Source organism: Limulus polyphemus, unplaced genomic scaffold (assembly GCF_000517525.1).
Source record: "Limulus polyphemus unplaced genomic scaffold, Limulus_polyphemus-2.1.2 Scaffold4287, whole genome shotgun sequence".
Lineage (NCBI taxonomy): Eukaryota > Metazoa > Arthropoda > Merostomata > Xiphosura > Limulidae > Limulus > Limulus polyphemus.
Window position 1 is genome coordinate 32,337 of NW_013669897.1, and position 23,010 is coordinate 55,346.

Genomic DNA, 23,010 nt, shown 5'->3' on the forward strand with positions numbered 1-23,010 from the left:
AATGACATCATCCAGGTACACTAGGGCTATCCTCCATTGTAGGCCTTCCAGTACTAGATCACCCCTATTGCTAACATTCATATCTGGGATGTGACTTCTAATAGGACTGAAGATGTCTGCATTAGGGTTTAGCTGCGGGGCCTGGAAGGGGCTTCCCGTTGTCTGAGGCTGATTAGGTCGATGGCTGATATATCCTCCGTGTGTAAAAGACAGTAAATCATTTTTTAATGATTTAATGTTTCTTTTCTTTTTTCCTCCAACAACTGCTGTAATCTTTCTTCTTGTTTATTTTCTTTTGCCTCCAATAACTGCTGTAATCTCTCTTGTTTATTTTGCTGTTCGAGCTGTCACTGTTGCTGGTTTTCTTGCAACTGCTGTTGTCTCTCTTCTTGTTTATTTGGCTGTTCTTGTATTGATGCCATCAATGTAAATATCTGTGTACATGTAAATCATCACATGTATCAAAATTCTTATTTTATTTTAAGTTTCAAACATATTTTCCCCCAGTGGGTCAGTGGTAAGCTTATGGACTTGCAAAGCTTCTTGCATCACTTTGCACTAAAACAAGAAATCAAACAATTTTTTTCTAATATATGTACAATATACATAGAAACAGGGCCGGGATCATGCTATTTAAAAACATTACTCAATTCGATGTATATTATAATATGAAAGTACTAGTGAAAACTTCTTCAGCCTGTAACATTGAGAAAGTAATTAACTTTTTTATATAAATATCTATGTGCGTCTAAATCACTACATAGATCAAAATATTTATTTTTATTTATTTGTGTTTTTTTAAATATTTTTTGTTGAGTTTCAAATATATATTTCCAAGATAGAGTCGTTTTGTTTTCCATACTAGTAAAGGGATTAAGAATATATTTTCAAGTAAAATAAGCTTTTAGAAACTTTTCTCGTGCGTGGTTTGCTTTGCCTGGAAACATGTAGAACTATAAGTGTTAGATAAAATCTTTGTTGTTTTTTTTTTAAGCATTCCTAACAAATTTTCAATATAAATTATCTTTTTACCTGAAAAGTTGCAAATACTTTTCTGTATAAAATTACTTTCTCTTTTGTAACTGAGTGCGGTGTACTATTACTAGTATTAGTTGTTGTTTGTTAATGTTGTTCATTATTATTCAGTACAAAGCTACACAAAGGGCTATCTCAGTATCTGTACAGGTATCGAAACCCGGTTTGTAATTGTAGACGTATAAGTCCGCAAACGTGCCACTGGGGTACATTACCAGTAGTATGTGTTTATATATATATATAACCAAAAAAATCAAAAAGATTCACTTGTGTTTTATTATATATTTATAAATACTAATAATTAACATAAATAACAGTTTATTAATACTAAAGTAAATAATATCCTACTTTTACTAGTGCTAGTAGTAGGGTGTGGGAATAGTAAAAAAATATGGCTGAGAGTATATCATCAAAAATATCCGTATGTAAGACTTAATCATTAATGCTAATAGTATTAATACTTACCACAAGGTGAAGTGGAACCTACGAGCATTGTCGTTGTTTATGCACTGATCTAGACTTGACTGTTGTTAGTGTTAACACTGCAGTGAAAATTAATCATGAACTTGAATTGAAATTAGATGTGATTCTATGGAGCCATAGAAGGTGTTTGTTTCCTGAATTCATTCCTGGTAATCATACTCTAATTAGATTAAATAAACTAGCATTTTGGTAGCAACTGAAGAATATGAAGCTTGGATGTAGTAAAGTTGTATTAATTTAACTTATAAGTTATAGTAAGGTTACTACTATATGCATAATTTCTGTTATTGAAAATTGTCATTATTTTATTTTGTGGTCATTTTGAAAAATTAAAGTCAATTAATTATGAGCATGATTTTATTAACTAGTCAATTTGATTGACAAAATTAGACAGTGGGACCTAGTGAGCAGTTCAACTGTATAACATAGCTACCCAGTTGGATCTAACCAACTATATTGGAACAAAAATAAAAAAATTGATAGATAGATTCATTTAGCCAAATGATGTTGCCCCTCTACCCGCCAAACAAAAACATCAAATCCAAATTCAGTGTAGCCCTTCATTCATGTACCTATCAAAAAGTTCCAACAGTTGTTAAAAGCACATACAAGATCAGGACACGTGTCCAGCAAGTGAAACGCTAACCGTATGAATAATCTTGTGTTACTGATAACATATAAACAATAAGTTTAACGTATAAGTTATATACCATTTGGCCAGTCAAAGCTATCTTTTCACACCCACCTTCGAGAAAAATTAAAAACTTAACCTATCCATGTATTTTTCAGGAAATTTTTGATTCCTCATTTAAACTGTTGTAAAATATTGTCTTTCACTATTGCTATCAGCAATCCATTCCTTAAGCCAGTCATCCTGTTAGAAAAATAAACCCGTCTTAACTGGAGCCTAGCCTTTCTTTTTCAGATCTTGTGTCCTCTCATCCTATTGTCCTTGGAATGTAGGGCAAAGGAATCAAAGAACTTTATCTTTTCAGTCCACCAGATAATCTTGGAAAAGATCACCACCTTACGTTTCTTTTCTCAGTGGAAAATATGTTCCTAACCTATCCCTGAAAGATAATCCCAAAATCATCCTAGTGCTGGCAATAGCCCTTCTCTTAACCCTTCCTAATAAGTTTATATCCTTTCTTGGGTAAGAAGGCTAAACCTGTACACTACATTCCAAATGAAGTGTAACTCGTTATTTGTAAAAAAAAAAGGATTACCTCTTTTGTCCTGTAATCAATATGTCTATAAATACACCCAAAATTTCTATTAGCTTTGTTACTAACAACAGAGTACCATCCTGATGGCTTCAATAACTTATCAACAACTATGCCACAATCTTTTTTTTTTCAGTCATAACTCCAGTGTTTTATCTTGCATTTACTATAATAAATACTGTACTACCAATCAAGTGATCCAAGTAACTTATCCTATTTTAAATTCTAATAGCAATACCTATTAATAAACTCCAGTTTGCACTAAACAAAGTTAAAATTGTATCCTCTCTAATTGGCTCCCTGCCATTTTATTTTGGTATAGAAAACCATTCTGAATTATTTAAGAAAAAACCCTTTCTCACTGTTTAACTCCATAGTATACAATCAGTGTGTCTAAAATTAAAGTATTATAATTACAGCAGTAGTATTCTTTTAAGTAACAATCCTGATCTCAATATAAGATTTCTCACTGATCTCATCTGTCTGATCAGATAGCCTATAACAAATACCAATTTAAAAAATTCTGCTCTCAAAACCCCTGTTGTAACCTTTGTAGAATCAACCTGATGGTGATATGAACAAAAGGGGTTGAAACATGTAGCAAATTGTCTTTGCTTTGTAAATAACTGTGGTTTAAAAAGTGTATTACTTATACTAATTATATGCTACAAGATATATGAGTAAACCAGTTAATCAACCTCTTATTTATCTTTTTTTTTTTTCTTCATTACCAGCAGGATTCAGGTCATACCTTGTATGGAGGGCTACTTCACTCCTATTTTAAAATGCTTATCACTATTAACTTTTAACCTGAAATTTCAAAATAATTACCATTATCAATATTTTAGAAACATAACCAAGTTTCAGTAATTTCTATTGTATGGTAGTCTTTCATTTCAACTAGAGACTTCAACTTGTTTATTTTGTTCCTTCTACTACTAAGATTAGAATAGTAAGCAACTTGGCATATTGTTGAATGCACTATATATATATTTAAAACTGACAGACTTATCTTTAAAACTATTATTTAACTTGTCAGTTTGTTTATTCCCAAACTGCATCATCACTATGCAAATTGAGTGTAAACTATCTCTAATGAATATATTTACACCTTCTCCATACACCCTACTATCTAAAACTGCTTAAGTGGAGCCTACCTCTAGCTTATAATTTACCCTTACCTTGAAAATTATCTCGCAGATCCAACCAGCCCACCTGTTGCTCTTAGCATATTCCTGATAATCTTTCATTTAAACCTTGGATCTTGCTAAGGAATTCATTCCTTCATCTATCCTTTTACTTTTAGAGCACTCTCATAAGGGCTACACATCTATTTCTTTCCCTAAACCTCTGAAGGATTTCCTTATATGGAAGCAGCTCTTCTCATTTACAGTTCATTGCTTTTAAAATAACTTTTAACACTTGTTATATTATGAATACTAAATAATCATTAAATATTAGAACACTAAATATACTAAATAATAACTCTTAAACTAAACAGTCTTGTATATTCAGCAGTCAGGCTCTCTTTCTTTACTTAGAAGTCTTCACTGGTTTTCATGTTTCACTGGAGACCTAAGCTGAAGTAATGTGACTTCGGTCCTTGTTATTTTCCCATGTTTTTTTTTATCTTTCTCAACTTTTCCCATTCTGGTTTCCAGGCCTTCCTCTTTTCTTTGTTCTCTTGCTACCTGATGACTAGTTTGTCACACTTTTTGTTGGTGACTATCCTGTTGACTCAGGCCCAGTGGGTATCCTTCTATCTCTCTCTTAACTACCCATAGGGTCTGTTTTCTGCAGATGAACAGATTGTTTTTTATGTTCTCTCTCCTCTCTTCTTTTTGTTCCTCTTCCCATTTCCTTTTCTCCTACCCTTGACCCCAGTACAAGTACTTAATCATGCCCACATGATATTTGGTACATCTGGGCATTTTTTTCAATGCTTGTCTCAGCTGGTCACCAAGATTTGCACTTTTTATTCTGCACAAGAGGTTCTTTTGATTTGGGGCACTCTGGCTTCCCTGGAGCACCTCATTCCTTTGGGGCATGCACACATGTGCCTCATCGAATGGACTTTGCAAGACCAATTTGGTTCTTTTTAAGATCCATTGTCTTCAATTGTGAACCTCTCCTTTCTTCTACTAGAGGACTTATCATGGTGGCTAGACCATGCCAATGCTACATCTAGTGCTCCTTTACCACCCCCCAGACCTTTCCCCCTTCTATTCACTGGTGCTTTCCTCTCAGATTGGAGCACATGTCTAAGAAATGACATGACTTCTGTTTGGACCCAGGATGAAAGTTCACTCCACATCAATGTGTTCAAACTTGTTGCTGTTTCTCAGGCATGTTCCCATTTCCTACTTTGTCTGATGGATCATTAGGTCATGATCCACTCCAACAATTCCACAGCTGTTTCTAACATCAAGTATCTAGGAGGCATCTGTTCAGGGACTCTCTTTTTGGTTGTTGGAGTTCCTCTTCTGGGCTAATTCCTATCAGATCCATCTTGTTGCTTGTTTTTTACTAAGAACTATGAACCTTGTAGATCCCCTCACTTGGCAAAACCTCATTCTACCCATGTAATGGTCCATCCACATTCAGGTCTTTCATTGGGTTTGCTCTTGGTTGGGCATACCTCTCATGGCCACTTTTACCACCCCTCTCAACTCCAAGCTTCCTCTCTTCTGGTCCCCTGTTTCTTATTCTTTGGTTCTGGTTGTTGATGCTCTTAGCCAGACTTTTCTATATGCATATCCTTCTCTTCAACTCCTCCCTTGGGTTCTTGCCTTGATACATGACACTCCTTGTCAAGTCCTCCTGGTGGTGCCTTTTTGGCCTTGATTTCCTCTACTTCTTCACTTAGTGTTCAGACCCCTCCCCTTTCTCTACCCAATGTCCCCTCTACTGCCTCAGTCTCATCTCTTTTTCTTCTAGGAATATCATCACTTCATTTTCATCTATAGGATATATCTTATTCATCACCTGTTTGGCTGGACTCTTCAATCTTGTAGCCTTCCTCTTGTCATCTGCTGCTTTTCTTCTCTTGGCCATCCTTTTGTGAACTACCTTTCTGCATTTTTTGACTGTTTGACCAGGGTTTGCTTGTTTTAGGCAGTGTTGTCCACTACATTTTGATATTCCCAGTACCATAGGATGTTTCCTTACCCTGTCCTCTCCACTCTGTTCTGCTCCTTCCTTCATCACCAACCTCATCACCCAACCCCCATGCCTAATTGGGATCTTAATATGGTTTTGTTTGCTCTCACACATGCTCTGTTTGAACTGTTGACTTCTTGCTCTTTGTCCTACCTTTCTCTGAAGATTTATTTCCTCTTCATTCTCACCTGTGGTCACCATCATTTGGATGTTTATACTATTTATGATTCATGCATCCTTTTCCACCAAACTTGCATTCTCCTCTACCTGGACTGATCTTATCTTCCTAAGACTTTTGTTGCTTGTCTGCATTTTGAAAAATAGGATTTTGGTGTCACCCATTGCACTGTCTCCAGTAAAAGATCTTTCCATCTGGTAGTTTGGTAGGGATCTGGGCACTTCTCTGGGTCTCCCCAACACAAATCCTCTTCCCTTCATCAAGTGGAGCACAGGAGACCCTTGCCACTTAACAGTTCTTTGCTGCTGTGATGGTGTACCATGAAGAATCCTGACTAGTTGGGGTTAGCACAGTATGATGAGATGTAGGGCAGTGATGACATTGTCATTGTAGTATGGGTCACCCTACATCTAGTTAATGTGCCCTCCTCCTGCAGCCAGAGTCTGTCCAGTAGAGTTGAGGTGAGCACACACTATATGTGCTAATCATACACTGACCGCACTACACATATTGGCTCACTGACCACTTGTGTGACACTTGAGGCTTTTGCCTTTCCCTCCCTTTCATCTCAGGCAAAGAGTATACCTTAATCAAGATGAGATGCAGTCTCCTACACTTGTGCTCTTATGGAGCCCTTGCCATCAGGTGTCACATTCTATGGGCTTTCTCTTTGACACTTTCTGAAAGGAGTTCATCTAAGTTTAATATTTTACAGTGACCCCTTTATTACTTCAATGTGGGATTCTAAAATTTCTGTGTGAGGAGGCGAGTTATTGTCATGGAAGTTAATATTTTCTTAATCTGAAAATGTTTTTCTGATAGATACTTACTACATTTCCACCAATCTTCCCCATTTATGGTGCACCTTTTTTCTTGCCTTGTCTAAGAATGAAATTATGATGAGTGCACATGCATAAGGGGAGTTACTTCAAATGGAGGTTGTCTTTCCCTCCTATTGGTGGGGGCTATTGTTCCATGATGATGTCATCATGCACCACTGTAGTTCATGTTAAACACATGCATTTAGGTGGGAGTTAGCTCAAAGCTAGTGGTATGCAACTCTCATAGGCAGCCACACAAGGAAAATAGCATTTCTGCTGTATGAAGAGGTGAGTATCTATTGGAAATACATTTTCAGATTAGGAAAATGTTAACTCTCAGGATTTTGATGTAAAGTCCATAACTCTTTACTATACGAGGCTAGACAGTAGTGATGAGCAGTGAATTTGGTGAAGCTTGTCTACTGTAGAGGGAATAGCAAAACAATGAAAAGGTTAGGCCTCTACATCATTTATGGATTTTTTTTCTTTTCTTCAATGAAATTACACATTTAGTGAGTAGAACAATTTACTATTAACATATACAAATACTGTTTAATGTGATATTGCGTGTATTGACTTCTGTGAGTAAAATTCAATAAGTTAGAAATAATTTGTCATAATAACTAAGAAAGATAAACCTGTCTGGACTTTTAGCTTTCATATTAAGTACCCACATGTTTGGCATAAAACATATCACCTGTTTCTCTTTAAAGCCCTTAGAGTAAATTATTCACATAAGTATTTCATGTCATATCTGTAATGTTATGAAAACAAAGTCCTTCTATGTGTGTTAGAAAAAATCTCAGCACATCTATAAAACTTTGAAACATTACTTCACAGTGTTAGAAAAGTTTTCAGCTTTTTATTCACCTACCAGTAATTTTGCTGTTTTATTTGTTCACATCCAAGCTTATTGATTTGTGTGACATTTAACGTGATGAAATGCTAGGTGTAACCACCAATGTAGACACAAAGATGTACTGCTTGTTCACATGATCTGTCTCCAAAAACAACAATCATTATTTTAATATTAATCCTACTGATATGAAGAGTACCTTATTAATTTCAATGAATTTTGTGAATAATAATGTTGAAAACTTTCACAGTATTAATTTCTTAGTTCATCAAATGACTACAGACTATCCAAAATGATTATGTTGTCAGTGGCTAAATGTGAATTAAATTTTGAAAAAGGAAAACTGTCATCCCACAGTTTCAGTTAAAAACACGTTAGTAAAATCTTCAGTGTACATGTACGTAGTTAAGTACACTTAGCCTTACATGTCACGAAAGTTATTTTCATTCAGCTTTGATTTAATAAAAAATGAGATAGGCCTCCACAGTCCATAAATTATATATGTATATTATCCCAGTAACAGTATTTATTGTTTGTTAATATCTGATGTAAGATATATAGCAAATGTTTAAGTAAAATAGATTTTTGTCATTGCCCATTGTACTGTCTCCAGTTGCTCTTTTTGTAAATGAAAAAAAAATTGGGAAATCTAATTAAGTATGAAGTATGTTGGGAGTTGAGTCTTAAAGGATGCCATTGGCAATGTTATTTTTTAAGATTATGAAATGGCTAAACTTTTAAGTAATCTCTTTATTTACAAGAAAAAATATTGGCAGTATTACTGACCCTTAGTATTTTATTTTGACTGATTAATCAGTACACATGTTCATGTATTTGTAAACTGAAATACTGTATAACAGTACTAATATTTTACTTTCAGATAAGGCTGTGGTTCTGACTAACTAAATTGAAACTGAAGATCAGGCTTCCTGTAAGATAACCTAACTAAAAAGAAGAATGGAGGTTTCGAGTAAAGATAAAATCTCCAGTTTTCAGTTGAATGGAATAAGAAGTGTTGGTATTGATGCCTCAACAAATGAGCGTTACAGAGTCAAATGTAAAAAGTTGAAGAAAATGATCAAGGGTATTGTATATGTAAGTAAAACACAGTTTCCTTCATTAACCTCAACTTCCACTTTACACTCTTTTTGTCTTTAACTTTAATTTCTTTTTTGTTATTATTGTAGTATAACTTGAGAAAAGAATACATTGATTGTATTGAAACATATAGGTACAAAATAAATGCTGTTATTATTTTGAAAATGTTGGAAATTGTAAGTCAGATGCCTGCTTGATAGGGACAGAGAATTCCTTTGCTGAAGGGGCTCATGATTTGAGAAAACCAGTTTTGGGTTCATGAAAAAAAGATTTGTTATTAGTGAATTGGAACACTCACTTAAAAGATGATAGGCATTTTCCTAATGAGAAAAAAATAGATAACGGGAAGATCAAACTGTATTGGCTCACAAAAGACATAAAGAGAAAATTGGGGATAAATGTTGTAAGTTTAGGATATTTACATTGACAGACATTTTGGAATATTTACAGTACTATAGGAAGGCTAGGAATTTAATTAAGTAAAAAGAAATTAGGAAATTTAAAAGGGCTTGTATGAAACAGCTGACTGATAATTTTAAAACTAAAAGCAATGATTTTTAGGTTTATTTAAAGGTAAGCATAATGTTAGAATGGGAGTTCAGCCTTGAAGGAAGCCATTTTTTAAGGTTATGAAAGGGCTAAATTTTTAGTAATTTCTTATTACTTACAAGAAAAAATATTGGCAACATTCCTGACCATTAGCATTTTATGAGAAATATCAGAATGTACCCGAATCATGTAGATAATAAATCTTTAGGAAAACTAAGAGGCTAAAAGTAGATAAGACACCAGGGCCAGACAAGGTTTTCCCCAGGGTGTTCAAGGTGGTCAAAACTTATATGTGAGTCTCTCTCTCTCATTTTTGGTAGGTCAACAGAGAAATAGCAAGTGTCTCAGAATTAAAGAGCTACTGTTACTTCGATTTTTAAAGGTGTTGATAAGAGTTGCCCTTGAAATTATAAGCTAGTTAATTGTACTTGTGCGATGAGAGGAATTCTAGAGAATCCAATTAAAGAAGCTTCAATGAAATATTAATGAAAACTAGTATGAATTCAACAAAAGGAAGTATTAAATTATCAGTCTGTTATTTTTTTTCAAGGACATTAAGAAAATTACATCAGTAGGGATTGGAGAAAGATCATTTAATTGGATCTTAGGGTAGTTAAATGGAAGAAAGCTAAAAAATTATTAATTGAGTCCATTCAAACTGGACTGCTGTTACTAGTTGAGCATTGGGCCTTTGCTCTTATGTACATTAATGATATTGATAGGTGCATAATTAGTAAATTACTAACATTTTCTGGTGATATTAAACTCTTGGGTACTTTTAGCTGTATTGAGGATGTTAAGGTACTATAAAATATAGATCATTTAATAAGTTGAAAAAATATTTGACAAATGTAAGATAATAGTCACATCTTTTGGTTATAAATTGGGTCACATGTTTAATATACGTGGGAATCAACTCAGTAGCATGACTAAAGAAAAGGATCTTATCACAGTGGGGAGAATAAGTTGCTCAAACCATTGAGGCAGTGCTTTTTTACTAGTATTAAAACTAATAAATTTTTAGGGTGTACTTATATTTAATACAAGTCAAAAGAGGTAATTATCTCTACAAATCACTAGTTAGGCCTCACCTGGATTACTGTGTACAGTTGTGGTCTTCTTATTTAAGAAAGGATATTGACTTACTGGAAAGTGTCCAAAGAGCTTTATGAGTCTTTAAGAGTTAGGCGGTCTTTAGTCATGAGTAAAATTTATTTAATGTAGAGTTCTAGGTCTGAAGATCCTGTAGTAATGATAGAGAAAATGTTAAATGAAATACTGTGACCTATAGATTTCTCTTAATAACTAAGTAAACTAGTGATTATAATATAATCTTTTATCATGAGTTTCAGATTTAGCTGAAAATAGAATTAGGATATTCCAAAATGTTCGAACCTTGTAAATAAAGTGTTGTATGTTTTAGCAACCTTCTTCATTATTAGTCTTCAGTTTCTCCATCTTAATATTACATTGAATACTGGAAAATTCAACTCCAGATAAGGTCTTATTTTATATATATGTGAAAACCAAGTAAATGAAATTGTTTCAAATACATTTATTGGTCTAATAATTTTATTAACATTGCCTATTAATGTGGCAAGTGACAAAATATTGTTTTTGAGACCAAAATTGGTAAAAACATTTTTGCATTTCACAATGATACAAGATACATTAAACAGTCTATAGAAAATTAATGGCCAGAGAAATTAATATGAACAAATTAATGAAAAGGTTTGCCATGTTAAAAGCTCCTTATGTACCATTTTCTAAAGTTTAGTCTTTGTTTCTTTAAATGTATTTCTCTACTGTGTACCATTTTTATACTCTATATTCTAAATTTTAAAAAATTATTTAACAATTTGAAAAAGAGCACAATGTTATATTTTTGCACCCTTCAATTCTTGAACTTGAACTGGCACTGTATATCCTACATAATGTAGGACTAAGGAAAAGATAAGCTTAAGATATGGGAAAGATGAGCTAGCCTCCAATTTATACAATTGTGTTTTTTTTGACAGGTTGGTTGATTTACAGAATGAATTACTGTCAGAAATAGTAGAGGCCAATAATGCACAAGTTTAACAGGGGTAAACAATAATTTCTTGCAGAGTAAAGGGTGGTTTAAATTTTTACTTCCTTTCCCAAGGTTATGATGCATCTTTTTAAATTAATAAATGTTTCTTTTTTATTTTAAAGAATTACTTTAAAAATATGTATTTTTATGGAATTGTATGAATTTTTTTTTAATAAGACACTAAAGTTTGATTACATCTCGGTAAGAGTGGTTGTAAGTTGATAGCTTTTTTAGACAAATTTAAAGTTCTACTTGTGACAGTCTGTAGGTACTGTATTATATTATAAAATACAGCAAGAAGACATCTAGGATTAGAACCTAAAAGATCAGATTTTGAGTAAAATAATGTAACTTGTACATGTTAGACAGATCTACCATCATTGAAAAAAAACATTAATTTCATTGTATGTAAAATAATAATAAGATTATTTTCATAATAGCCAACCAGAAGTGTTTGTTTACATTCACATATAATTTACTGATTTATTGAATAGTTCCAGGCCAATTATAGTCCTTAGTTAATTCTGGGCAATGCTACAATTTGCTATAACATCCAACCTATTATTGTCATTGGTTTTTGTTGGCTACAGACCCTTGTTCACATCATAGTGTAATACCATTTTACAGAGTAACAACATTTTCCAAATGATGATTTGAAACATTATTCACTTTTCACCAAAAGAAAAAATAAGCATGTGGAAGATGAATAAATATGTAAAATTTAACTGAACATCTACTGTAAACACATTACACTAAAAGAAGGATTGGAGAGAGTAATCTATTCAAGCAAGTTTTTGAAATGTTATAATATAAGCAAACAACACTTATTATATATTTCACAGAGAAACTTGTATATTAGTATAGTAAGCTGTACAGCACAAATGTTTGATTTATTGTGTACTGAACTTGATGACTTGTGTTATTCTTCTTTGATGTATTTTTATAGAAACAGGGTAGTGTGATATATATATATATATGTTAAAATATCATTGTTTGGATCAAACTTAGGAAAAAAGGGAGCCAAGGGTAAGGGTTAATTTTAGGGGCCCTTTTGATACTTTTCATATGGTTTGCTATTACGTATACAATCTACTTTGCCAAAATTTCATAAAAAAATTTTCATAGATATAAGTGGGGTAAAAAGTACAACTAAAAACCAACATACAATGTTATTCATTATACAATTTATAATAACTGTTTATTCATCTGAATACTGAATTTGCATATGTGGATAGAATATAATGAAAAATATAATATGTAAGACAACCAACAGACAACATTACATAATCAAAGTAAAACCTATTGGGCTTTCTCAGAAGCAAACACGTATAATACCTGATAAGTCTAAATCATGCAGTATATCAGAATCCATCCTCATTCAAGCAAAATTGGTAAAGCACTTTTGTCCCATGGCAATTTGGTTCAAATTTTTGGATATGCTGTGCCAGAAATCCATCATATTCTGCAATAATGTCTAACAGTCCTAGATAGTTTCCAATATGTGAAGAACCAACAGTTTGGTTGTCATCTCTAAATGCCAGACCACACTCAGAAAGTAGTGTTATGATACTGATTAGGCACTGTATTAATTTTATCCAATAGGTGGTTGTATCCTCAACATGCTTTTTCATAGCGAAATCTAAATGGTCAATGGTGTCGGCATGTTGTGCATAGCTAAGCAATGCACAGGCATGACCTTTTGACTTTTCATGCTCATTAAGCCTTTCACTAGCATGCTTCCAGTCATTGAGGCTATTATCAGCATTCAGATAGTTTGCATTCAAAACAGTAGAGGCAACCAGTGATACCTGAATAGCACAACCACATACGTCCAGTTTACTCACCATTGGCTGATTTCTGAAGGAACTGTACATTGTCTGTTATCAAGTGATGATTTCATAAAGCCATTTGCCTGCATTGTTATTAGGGTTTTGTGTGCAACATTTCTCTTCCTGGTCCAGTACTCATACATTTCATTTGTAGCTGGAATAGGCCATGCAACAATGTCACTTAGCAGACCAGGATTTACAATGGGATCATTTTTATCCATCTTAACTAGTGCCTCTGTATCCATTTGACCTTCATCTTTAGAGGCTTGTATTTCAAGGTCCATTGCTTATGATCTATCTACATGTAATGAACTATGAATTAACTGGCTTGATGATGTAAAATCTTTGACACTACTATGTATGCTTTCAGATTGTTCTTCTGGTTTTTGCTTTTTGAGAAATGTTGTGGTTGTCTGCATTTGTGGTAGAACTATTGCCAAGCGATCAGCCTCATCTTTTTTTCCTTTTCCTTTTCTCATGCTCACTTGGATAATTTCTTTTAATTAAGGTTAATCCTGAAACAGATTTAAAATATTAGACTCAAAAACAATGACATTCATAGACTTGAAAAGTTTTAACCTATTTATTTTAAAAAAATGTCTCTATTTTTATTTTCTACTATATCTATTTTTTATTTTATTTTCATCTAATTTTATATTTAACTTCTTGGGTGCTCTGGACAGCTGCCCTATTTACCGTTCCTTTACTTCAGCCCTGATCATAGTAACAGAAACAGAAAATGGCCTACTTTTTGTACTTGTAGTATTATGCTTTGAACTTTAAATTTGCTTGTTTTTTTTTTCAACTGTAAAATATGTAAAAATTAGGATGTAATAATGATTTGTTCTACCTCATAGATTATTAGATTTGTTAGTTGAATGTCAAAAAGCCCAAATTAGTTTGTTTCGAAACAGTACCACCTCCTCTCACCCAAAGCTATCTTGATCCTGGTTTGCCTTCTAAACATTGCTAAAAAAATGTTTGCTAACAGCACACTATTCTTTTATACCCATTCATTTTTGTGCCATTTCAGAATGTGCTGATCATGTGACTACCCTGCACCATCTATACTAGCACAGCTAGCTCCCTCTACTATTCTAGCACAATCCTCTCTTTCACGATTGACATTCTAGTGTAAAGATGTATGTTTTTACTCATTTGCCATGTGACTACAAACTTTTGATAGTGCTTGAGCATAAATTGTTATTAGTTTCAACTTTCTTGTGTTTGATTTACTGTGCTTCTACTGGTGTGTTTTAAAAATATTTCTGTTTTCCGAATTCTAATTTGTTCATATGAATTCGAGATTTAATATGGCAGATAATGAAATTCCTACATTAGTAGACAATGGTTCTGACACGAGTCCTCAGGTCTCAGGGTCAACAATGTGTGCTGGGGAAGTACAGGCTTTAGCTCGTGGGGAGTTTGTGTCTTACATTCAGCCGACAACTTCTTCCTTTCACGTTACAATTTTTGTGAGGAAGAATATAACTACTATGTTGAAATTTCTTTGTACGGCACTTTCCACCTGTTACCATGCCTCCATGTAATTTGTTGGGTTAGGTATTGTTCTTTTTCCCAGGAGATCTGTCATGAGTTTTTCAGTGTGTATTCTTCACTCTCAGTAGGTGTACCCATGTTTAGCAAGTTTATGTGTGCTTGTGTGGATGGACCTGATTTCCACACACAATAATTTAGGTATTTCATGTCTTCCTTGCTCAATATTTAGTAACATATATTTTTTATAATTTTTTTACCATCAAGTTACTTAGTTTAAATTTGAATTTAGAGTTTGATTATTACTTTGTTTTTGTTTCAATTTTGGTATATGTACTGTTTTTGCACAATTGTTACTGTTTGGGTAATTGTGCCTCCAGCTAATTTTTGTGTTGGTTCATTATTTTCACTTCTTTTCACTGTTTATGTTATTTAGTTTGTAAGTTCCTTTTCTTTACTACTAGTCACATCTAACTGAGGATTAGATTTGAGTGGAAATTTGTTATTGTCAACTGGGTGCCTTTTTATTTTTTGGTTCTTTGGGATAGGTTTTACTTTTGTGTCCTTTGTCTTATAAATTCTTTGGGTAAATTTACATGTTTGATATTTAAGAGTCTTTTATCTTCTAAGTTCCTTTAGTGGTTTTTGTACTTTAGGTGTTACTTATTATTTTATGTTTTAGGTCGAATTTCTTAGTTTTGCAGGTTTGTTATTTTTATGTACTTTGTAGACTCTACAAATTTCCAAGTTTTGTTAGTATTGAGTACTTTCTCTAAGTATGTTCAGTTTATGTCTTTTTTTGTTACACTTCATGACAGTTCTGTGGGTTCTACAGATTCTATCTGAAGGTTTCTGTCTTTAGTTCCACTCCCCCCTCTGTCCACTTCCCAGATCTCCTTCCCTCCTCTTTGGGATCGTACCTTGTCCCGTCATCTTGCCGAGTCTGTTTGAGACCTCATACATAAAGGAGCTATCGAATGGGTGGTACCGACTCAACTGAGATTTTACTCCCATCTATTTTATGTCTCCAAAAACATGGGAGATTGGAGACCTACCACAGATCTGTCCTAGCTGTATACCTATCAGGAGACACCTTGCTTCATCGTGGAGTCCTACCTCTCACTTCAATGATTTTTTTTTATGTGATGGATGCCTGCCTTCATATTCCAATTATCCCAGTGTCACGTCGTTTTCTTCAGTTCATCCACAAGGGTTCTGTCTTCCAGTTCTGTACACTGCCATTTGGTCTTTCTTTAGATCAGTATGTGTTTTGTTAAGTGGTATGATCTTTTGCATGTCATCTTCACTCACTGGGTCTTCAGACTTACCATTACATGGATGACTGGCCACTGCTTGTCTCTTCCTGTGCCAAGTCAATCACTCACACCTGCTTACTTCTTCAAGAAGCTGCTCAGTAGGGTTTCTCATCAAGTTGGAGGAGTCCATTACTAAACCCCGTGCATTATCTTATTCATTTGGGGGTTCTCTTCAATTCCCATCACGGTTGGGCCTCAGCTTTCTCCATTTTGGCTCCAGGATATGGAACGAGCAGTCACAAAGGCTCTACCTTCTCTTTCTGTGCAAGAAGTTCTATCTATTTTGGGGATGTGGGCTTCCTTGGAAGCTCTTATTTCCTTCATTGAATGCTTCTCTCCACAATCCCTTGGACCATTCCATCACCTTTCCACCTGGGATCAGGGCCGACCTTGCTTGGTGGCTCAACAGGGACTTGACCAAAGAAGAAGTTTCCATTCCTCTGCCTCATCCAAAGTCTCATCTGTTTACAGATGCTTCCTTGGTGGGTTGGAGGGCTTCCCTCAAATCGAGTAGGCTACCCTCCATATCAACATCCTGGAACCTTTGGCAGTTTATTGGGCTCTGTATGATTTCCTTCCACTCCTGTGTGGGTTGGTCATTATGGTTCATTCTGAGAATTCCACTGTTGTCAGCTATATCACTTAGCAAAGGGCAAAACGGGAACCAAGTCAAGATCTCTCTGTTTTCAAACTCTGGATCTCCTGTACTAGGCTAATGACCATGACATGACATGATAATTATAGTGTGTTATGTTCCCAGAATTATGAATCTTGTGGCCAATTGCTTATCTCATCCCAACCAGGTTCTCCCCATGGAGTGGTCCCTTCATCCTCAGGTATTTCTGTGGGTGTGTTCTGAACAGAGAACTCCACATATATATATGCATTTCCCATTCACTGGAATGCCAACCTTCCTTTTGGTTTCCAGTTCCTTACCCCTCAGTTCTGAGGATGGATGGTATCATTCAAGATTGGAGGGGTCTTCACCTACCCTCTGATCAGACTCCTCTTCAGAGTCATTTCCCTTATCCAGACCACTCCTTGTTGTGTTCTGCTGGTTCTTACCTTCTATTGGCTGGCTCAGACGTGGTTCCCTCTGCTCTGTCCCGTACTGTAACAAGAGCTCCTGCCCTTCCCTCTGTCCTGATCACTCCTCCGACAACTGTTATAGGATGTATTTCATCCCAATGGCACCAAACTCCATCTTTGCATGTGGCTTTTGTCCAGTCCCTTGCCTCAGCTCAGGGACTCACCCCTTGTGTAATGTCTTTCCTTGCCAGTACCATTCACCCTTCCTCCTTGTCTATGTACCAGAGGTGTTGGTTTTACTTCAGACTTTGGTCTATTCACCATGGCTTCCAGCCATTCTGTCTGTTTTTCACCTGTCCCAGTTCTTCACCTGATTGTTTGATCAGGGTTTGTCTGTTTCAATTGTTGCTCGTTATAGGGCTGCCCTGTTGAACATCTTCTGGAAAGCCTTCTCTTCCCTGGTTAAATCCCTCCTTTTTCATTTCTTTTGTCTGGTCCATCTGCCATGTCCCTTTCTTCTGCCAGATTGGTATCTCAGTGTTGTCGTTCATGCCATGTCCAGTTCTTACTTTGAACCCATTGCAATGTGTTTCTAGTACCATCTTTCCCATAAAACCTATTTCCCCCACCTCTTGGCATGCAGTTATTGTAATTCTGATATTTATACCATTAATGTTTCCCACTTCCTTTGCTATTCCTTGTATGTTATCCTCTATCCGGATCGGGCCTTTCTTCCCAGAACATCAGCTGCCCGGGAAGCTTGTTTAGCTTTTTCTCCTATTTCCTTACCTTCCATGTCCCACCTGTACTCCCGTTTGGACCTGGATTGACTACTTTGTCCAGTTTATTCCCTGCTATGTTACATGGCTTGTATTGTCTCCTTTCCTGGTTCTCATTCCTGTGTATTTGTTCCATGGAATTTCTCTGTTTCTCATAATCTATCACCTATTACGCTCACTGGTTGGGTTCATCAGATGCTGTATTCTGACATTTCCATGGAAGGTAGCCGTCTATATAATGTTTCTTTGTACCAAATTTGTCATCTAACTATGTCTTTAGCTGCTTGAAACTGCCATCCTTTGGAGGAGATTGCTCAGGTATGTGGACACCTCCCAATAAATTTGTTGCACATTATTTGCACAACCTAGCTGTGTCTTCCTCAGGTGGGTATTATCTTCTTCCTGTGGCATTTCTGCACGTCTTTTCACCTTTGACTGGGGTAAGTCAACATCTTATTTTTTATCTTATTTCATTCATATACATCATATATTAGAATCCCACTTGGTGGCAGATGTTGCCCGGTCAAACATACTTATTATTATATTTGCACTAAATCTGTGTACTTCTGTAATGCTCACTGTTGAGATGGGATGTTTCTGTAATACCACTGGCCATTTATCCAGTGGTGTGTGTGTGTGTGTATATGTATATATGTATACACTGTTTCATATATAAAGGAATGTCACTCATGTTTCCAGTTTGTACCTGCCAATTCTCGAAAGTGAGGATTGTGTTAGAATAGTAGAGGGAGCTAGCTGCTTAGTATAGATGGGGGTAGTATGATTGGTGGAGGGTAATCACATGTTCTGAAATGGTACAGAAAGGGATATAAAAGATGGGTGCACTGTTAGTGACAATTGTTTTAGCAATGTTTAAAGGGCAAACCAGGATTGAGAGAACTTTGTATCGGAAATACATTTTCAGTGTAAGACAATGTCAACTTTCAAACTTAAGCTGGTAGACTATCAGATTTGGTATCAGCCTATATTAATTAAAAAATGTTGTATACTATATATAAGTGCTAACAATCTTAATGCAGTATAAATTGTAATTATACTTAATAAGTCCTTAAAGCTTTTGTTTTTAAAGAGATATTTTGGTAACTTAGAAGCACTGATTTTATGTCTGTTTATGAATTATTTTTTTATTTGTTTGTTGTTTTCATTAAGAAAAAATTACTCAATTTTAGGTAAGAAAAACGTTTAATCAAGAGTCTTGTATCATTTACAAATGTGGGTGCTGCTGCATCTGTAATCTACTTGGAGTATTGGTTTTGGTTTTCTTTGAGACACAAAATAAATTTTGATTAACAGTTGTAGTGGCTTTAGTAGCCTTTTAAGGTGTCAAAGAAAATTAACTGCCAAATAAATGTTTTGTGATAATGATATGTTTCTGTAAATACTGATATTCAAATATAAATCATTTATTCAACTTCCATAGTAAGATTAGTTATGTTTGGATCAGCTGGAGGTATATAGTATCTAAAATCTTGGGCCTAACAAACTGTTATAATAAGTAATGATATTCAGATACATAAACCTTACTCCCTGGTACCTCAGCAGTACGTTTGATGTCTTAAAATGCTAAAAATTGAGTTTCAGTACCCACACACAGTCGATATATCCTGTTGTGTAGCTTTGTGCTTAATAACAAACACAAAACTTCAGGTGTAAATGATAAGTAAGAAAATATAAAAAGTAAAATGTTTTGTTAAGACAGTTTTGCTATAAACCTAAGTAAAATGAAAGCTTTGTCACTTTTATTAATTTCTGCAATCAAAAAATAATTTTAATATGCATCCAATGTATATGTATGTATATAACTATATCTGAATCTGATAAATTGATTAGTGACTGTCCAATTTTCAAATCCAAAAGTTTTCATCCAATTATATTTAAAAATTGTGCTGCATCTAGAATTTAATGAGGAATATTGTAGTTAATTCTGCCATTTACAAGTAAATTTAATATAAAAGTACACTGCAACATTGGTTATTATGTAGTTCTGAGGTATCAGATTATGAAAGACATTTGACTTCCCATGCAATACTTACCCTTACTTCCATTCTACGATATTTATCTACCATACATCTCTTCTCACAGGCTATGCACCAAAATCCTGAGGGTTTTTCAAGAGATGGCCTCTCCTTTATTACCTCCATGTTGACTCGTTTGTCATCCTCAGCTCTAGCTTTACAGGTTGTTTCTCTGTTGTTGGGATCTTCTGAGTCGTGATGCTTTCAGTTCACCACACTCTTACAGCTTGCGAGGTTCTATCGCTTTGGGGGATGTGGTTTTCCATCTCCACACTTATCCTTTTAGGTCGTAATCATATGCAAGTTCTTCAGTGGGCTCTTCACGATCAGTGGAATCTTGCACAGGATTCTTATTACCCTTCCTCCTAACCATAGTCGATGATCTGCATTGATGGTTGGACAGGACACACATATCAGCAGATGTCCCACTTCCTCTTCCTTGATCAGATTTACATATTTGCACAGACACTTCCCTCCAGGGATGTGGGGGAGGGGGGGCATTGGTGATCAACAGAAGGTTTCGAGGTGTTGGTTTGCGGCCAAGAAGTCTTATCATATCAACATTCTGGAGCTTCCCACTGTCTGTCTGGCCTTGGATCATTTCCTTAATCTGGCCAAACATAACCTGTTAATGATTCATTCCGACAATTTCACATTGGCTGGTAATCTCAATCACCAGGGTGGCACCCATTCTCGATCCATATGTTTTCACACATTGGATCTTCTTTTCAGGGCCCACACACAGTATATCCATATCATTGCATGTCATGTTTCTCGTGCTTTCAATAGTTTCGCAGATCATCTTTCCCATCCAGACAGAATTTATCTAATGGAGTGGTCTCTAGATCATATTGTTTTCCAATGGCTTTGTGTTTAGTGGGGTACTCCTCACATCAATTCATTTGACATATCCTTCAACCACAAACCCTCATCCTGGCTGTCAATGCTTTCAGTCAGGATTGGACCAACAAATAGCTATATGTTTATTCTCTCAATTGCCTCCTTCACTGGGTGATTTCGATCATCTATATCACTCTATGTCAGGTCCTTCTGATTGCTCCTTACTGGCTAGCTCATCTGTGGTTTCATCGACTTATCCTGCTCCAACTTACTCTCCTCCACTATCTCTTCCTCTGTCTACTTCCCTTCTTCAACAACCTCAGTCATTGGTGCTTCATCCCGCTCTTCCTGTCCTTTGTCTTCAGGCTTGGTATTTATCCAGTCCTTGGCAAGGAGATCGGGATTGTCCAAACGTGTAGCTTCATTTGTGGTACATTCCATCTGCCCTTCCTTCACGAAAGTTTATCAAAATAAGCAGAAAGTTTTCTGCCCTTGATCTTTGGTCTAGGGGTTTTTGGCTGAACAACTTACTGTTCCTTGTATTGCAGAATTTCTTACCTGGCTTTTTAATAGGGGATCCTCTGTCTCCTCAGTTTCTGGTTATCGAGCATCTTTATTCCACACCTACCTTTTTCTTTGATACCATGGGGTTTTTACCTCTTCTACACTTTCCATGTTGATCTTTTCCTTCCATATTCATCATCCTCCGCAGCAGGATGCCCTTCCAAACTGGGATGTTAATGTTGTCTCCATTGCCTCACTTTACCTTCATTTGAACCACTTTTCACGTGCTCCTTATTTCATCCCTTAAGACTTATTTCCTTCTATTAGCCTGTGGACATCGGCAGTCTGATTTATTTGCCATTAATGTTTCACGTACTTTTGTCATCCTACATATCTTCTCCTTTATCCAAATCATTCTTTCCACCCTAAAACCTTGGAGACCAGGGAGGGTAATTCCTCCTTTTCACCAATTTCTCTTCCTTCCATTTCCCACCTTTATACTTGGCCTGATCCGAATAGACTTCTATGCCCTGTACATGCTCTTCGATGTTATATTGCTCGCATGGTTTCCATTCCTGCTTCTTAATTTCTTAGCAACCATCGCTGTTCATGATCTTTCTCCTTCCACCCTCATCATTGGGTTCGACTTTTGATACATAGGGTCACTATTTCTTCCTCTTCAGGATATCTTCTTCTACCTGTAGCCATTCTTCAGACTTCTGTGCGACTATAAGACTGGGTAAGTTATACTTATTCTTTTTAAGTTTTTGAGGGGCCTTATTTTCTTTTTCATCATAATTTTCATTGTTTGGATCCCTCTCTGTGGCGAGTGTTGCCTGACCAGGTATTCTTTAACCTTTAAAATCCACACTGTTCAACCATGTTGATGCGCTTAACCCTATCGTCACAGGTATCCTTTACTAAGCATGACACAGGGTTTTATCGTCTTACATTCAAAATTTAATTAAACTACTTTTTGTTTATGTTACACCAATTAGAATAGCATAAAATCTTAGCTAATAATCCAATTTTAATAGTATATAAGTTTTAAGCTCTTAATTCTACAGGCAATATTTTAAAAAATCCTAAATTTCTCTTAGTGTAACACATGTGACACATTTTCTCTAGGCATGTTGTGCCCTTTATTTTATCCACAACCCCCTTGAAAAAATACTAAATTCAATGTGAATTACTTACTCTAAAGTCGTCATTGCTTCAACACACCATATTTTTTTATAGCATTTAATTTTGTGTGGTTACGGAGCTATTGAATAGAAAATCAAACCCCTTCTTCCACACCCACCTGCCACATCATCTTTTTCAGGATTTGTTAATAGTTCTCCCTTGCATATAATTATATATTACCTATAACCAACAGAAAGTCAAGGTTTTTCATCAGTCAAATGGCATATTGTAAAACATTATGATCTGAATGGTTAAATGTCAATTTCAATCGGATTATCAACATTGTTCCCGTGAGAAAGTTAATGACTAGCTTAGATGAATTTGTAATGACTCTTGTCACATAGGTAGAAAGGTTTATATCGATTCTTTTTGGTGGTTACAAGGTCCATTTTGAAATAACCTAGAGAAAATAACAAATAAACTATAAATTTTTCTGAAGAAAAAAAACGTTTGATATGCATTTAGGAGGTTTTAAGGATTACCCAAAGGATACCTGAGATTTTTGAAATGAGGAAAAGT

At 35.3% G+C, this 23,010-nt stretch overlaps 1 protein-coding gene across 1 annotated transcript in view; it reads left to right on the forward strand.

The window, feature by feature from the left end:
* Nucleotides 1-992: 992 nt before the first annotated feature.
* LOC106470911 (transforming growth factor beta regulator 1-like) overlaps nucleotides 993-23,010 on the forward strand; it is a 51,787-nt gene continuing 29,769 nt past the window's right edge. The window contains exons 1-2 of the mRNA XM_022399545.1: nucleotides 993-1,185; nucleotides 8,636-8,850. Coding sequence (XP_022255253.1) covers nucleotides 8,713-8,850 — 138 coding nt within the window. The 5' untranslated portion in view covers nucleotides 993-1,185; nucleotides 8,636-8,712. The remainder of the gene's footprint in view (nucleotides 1,186-8,635; nucleotides 8,851-23,010) is intronic.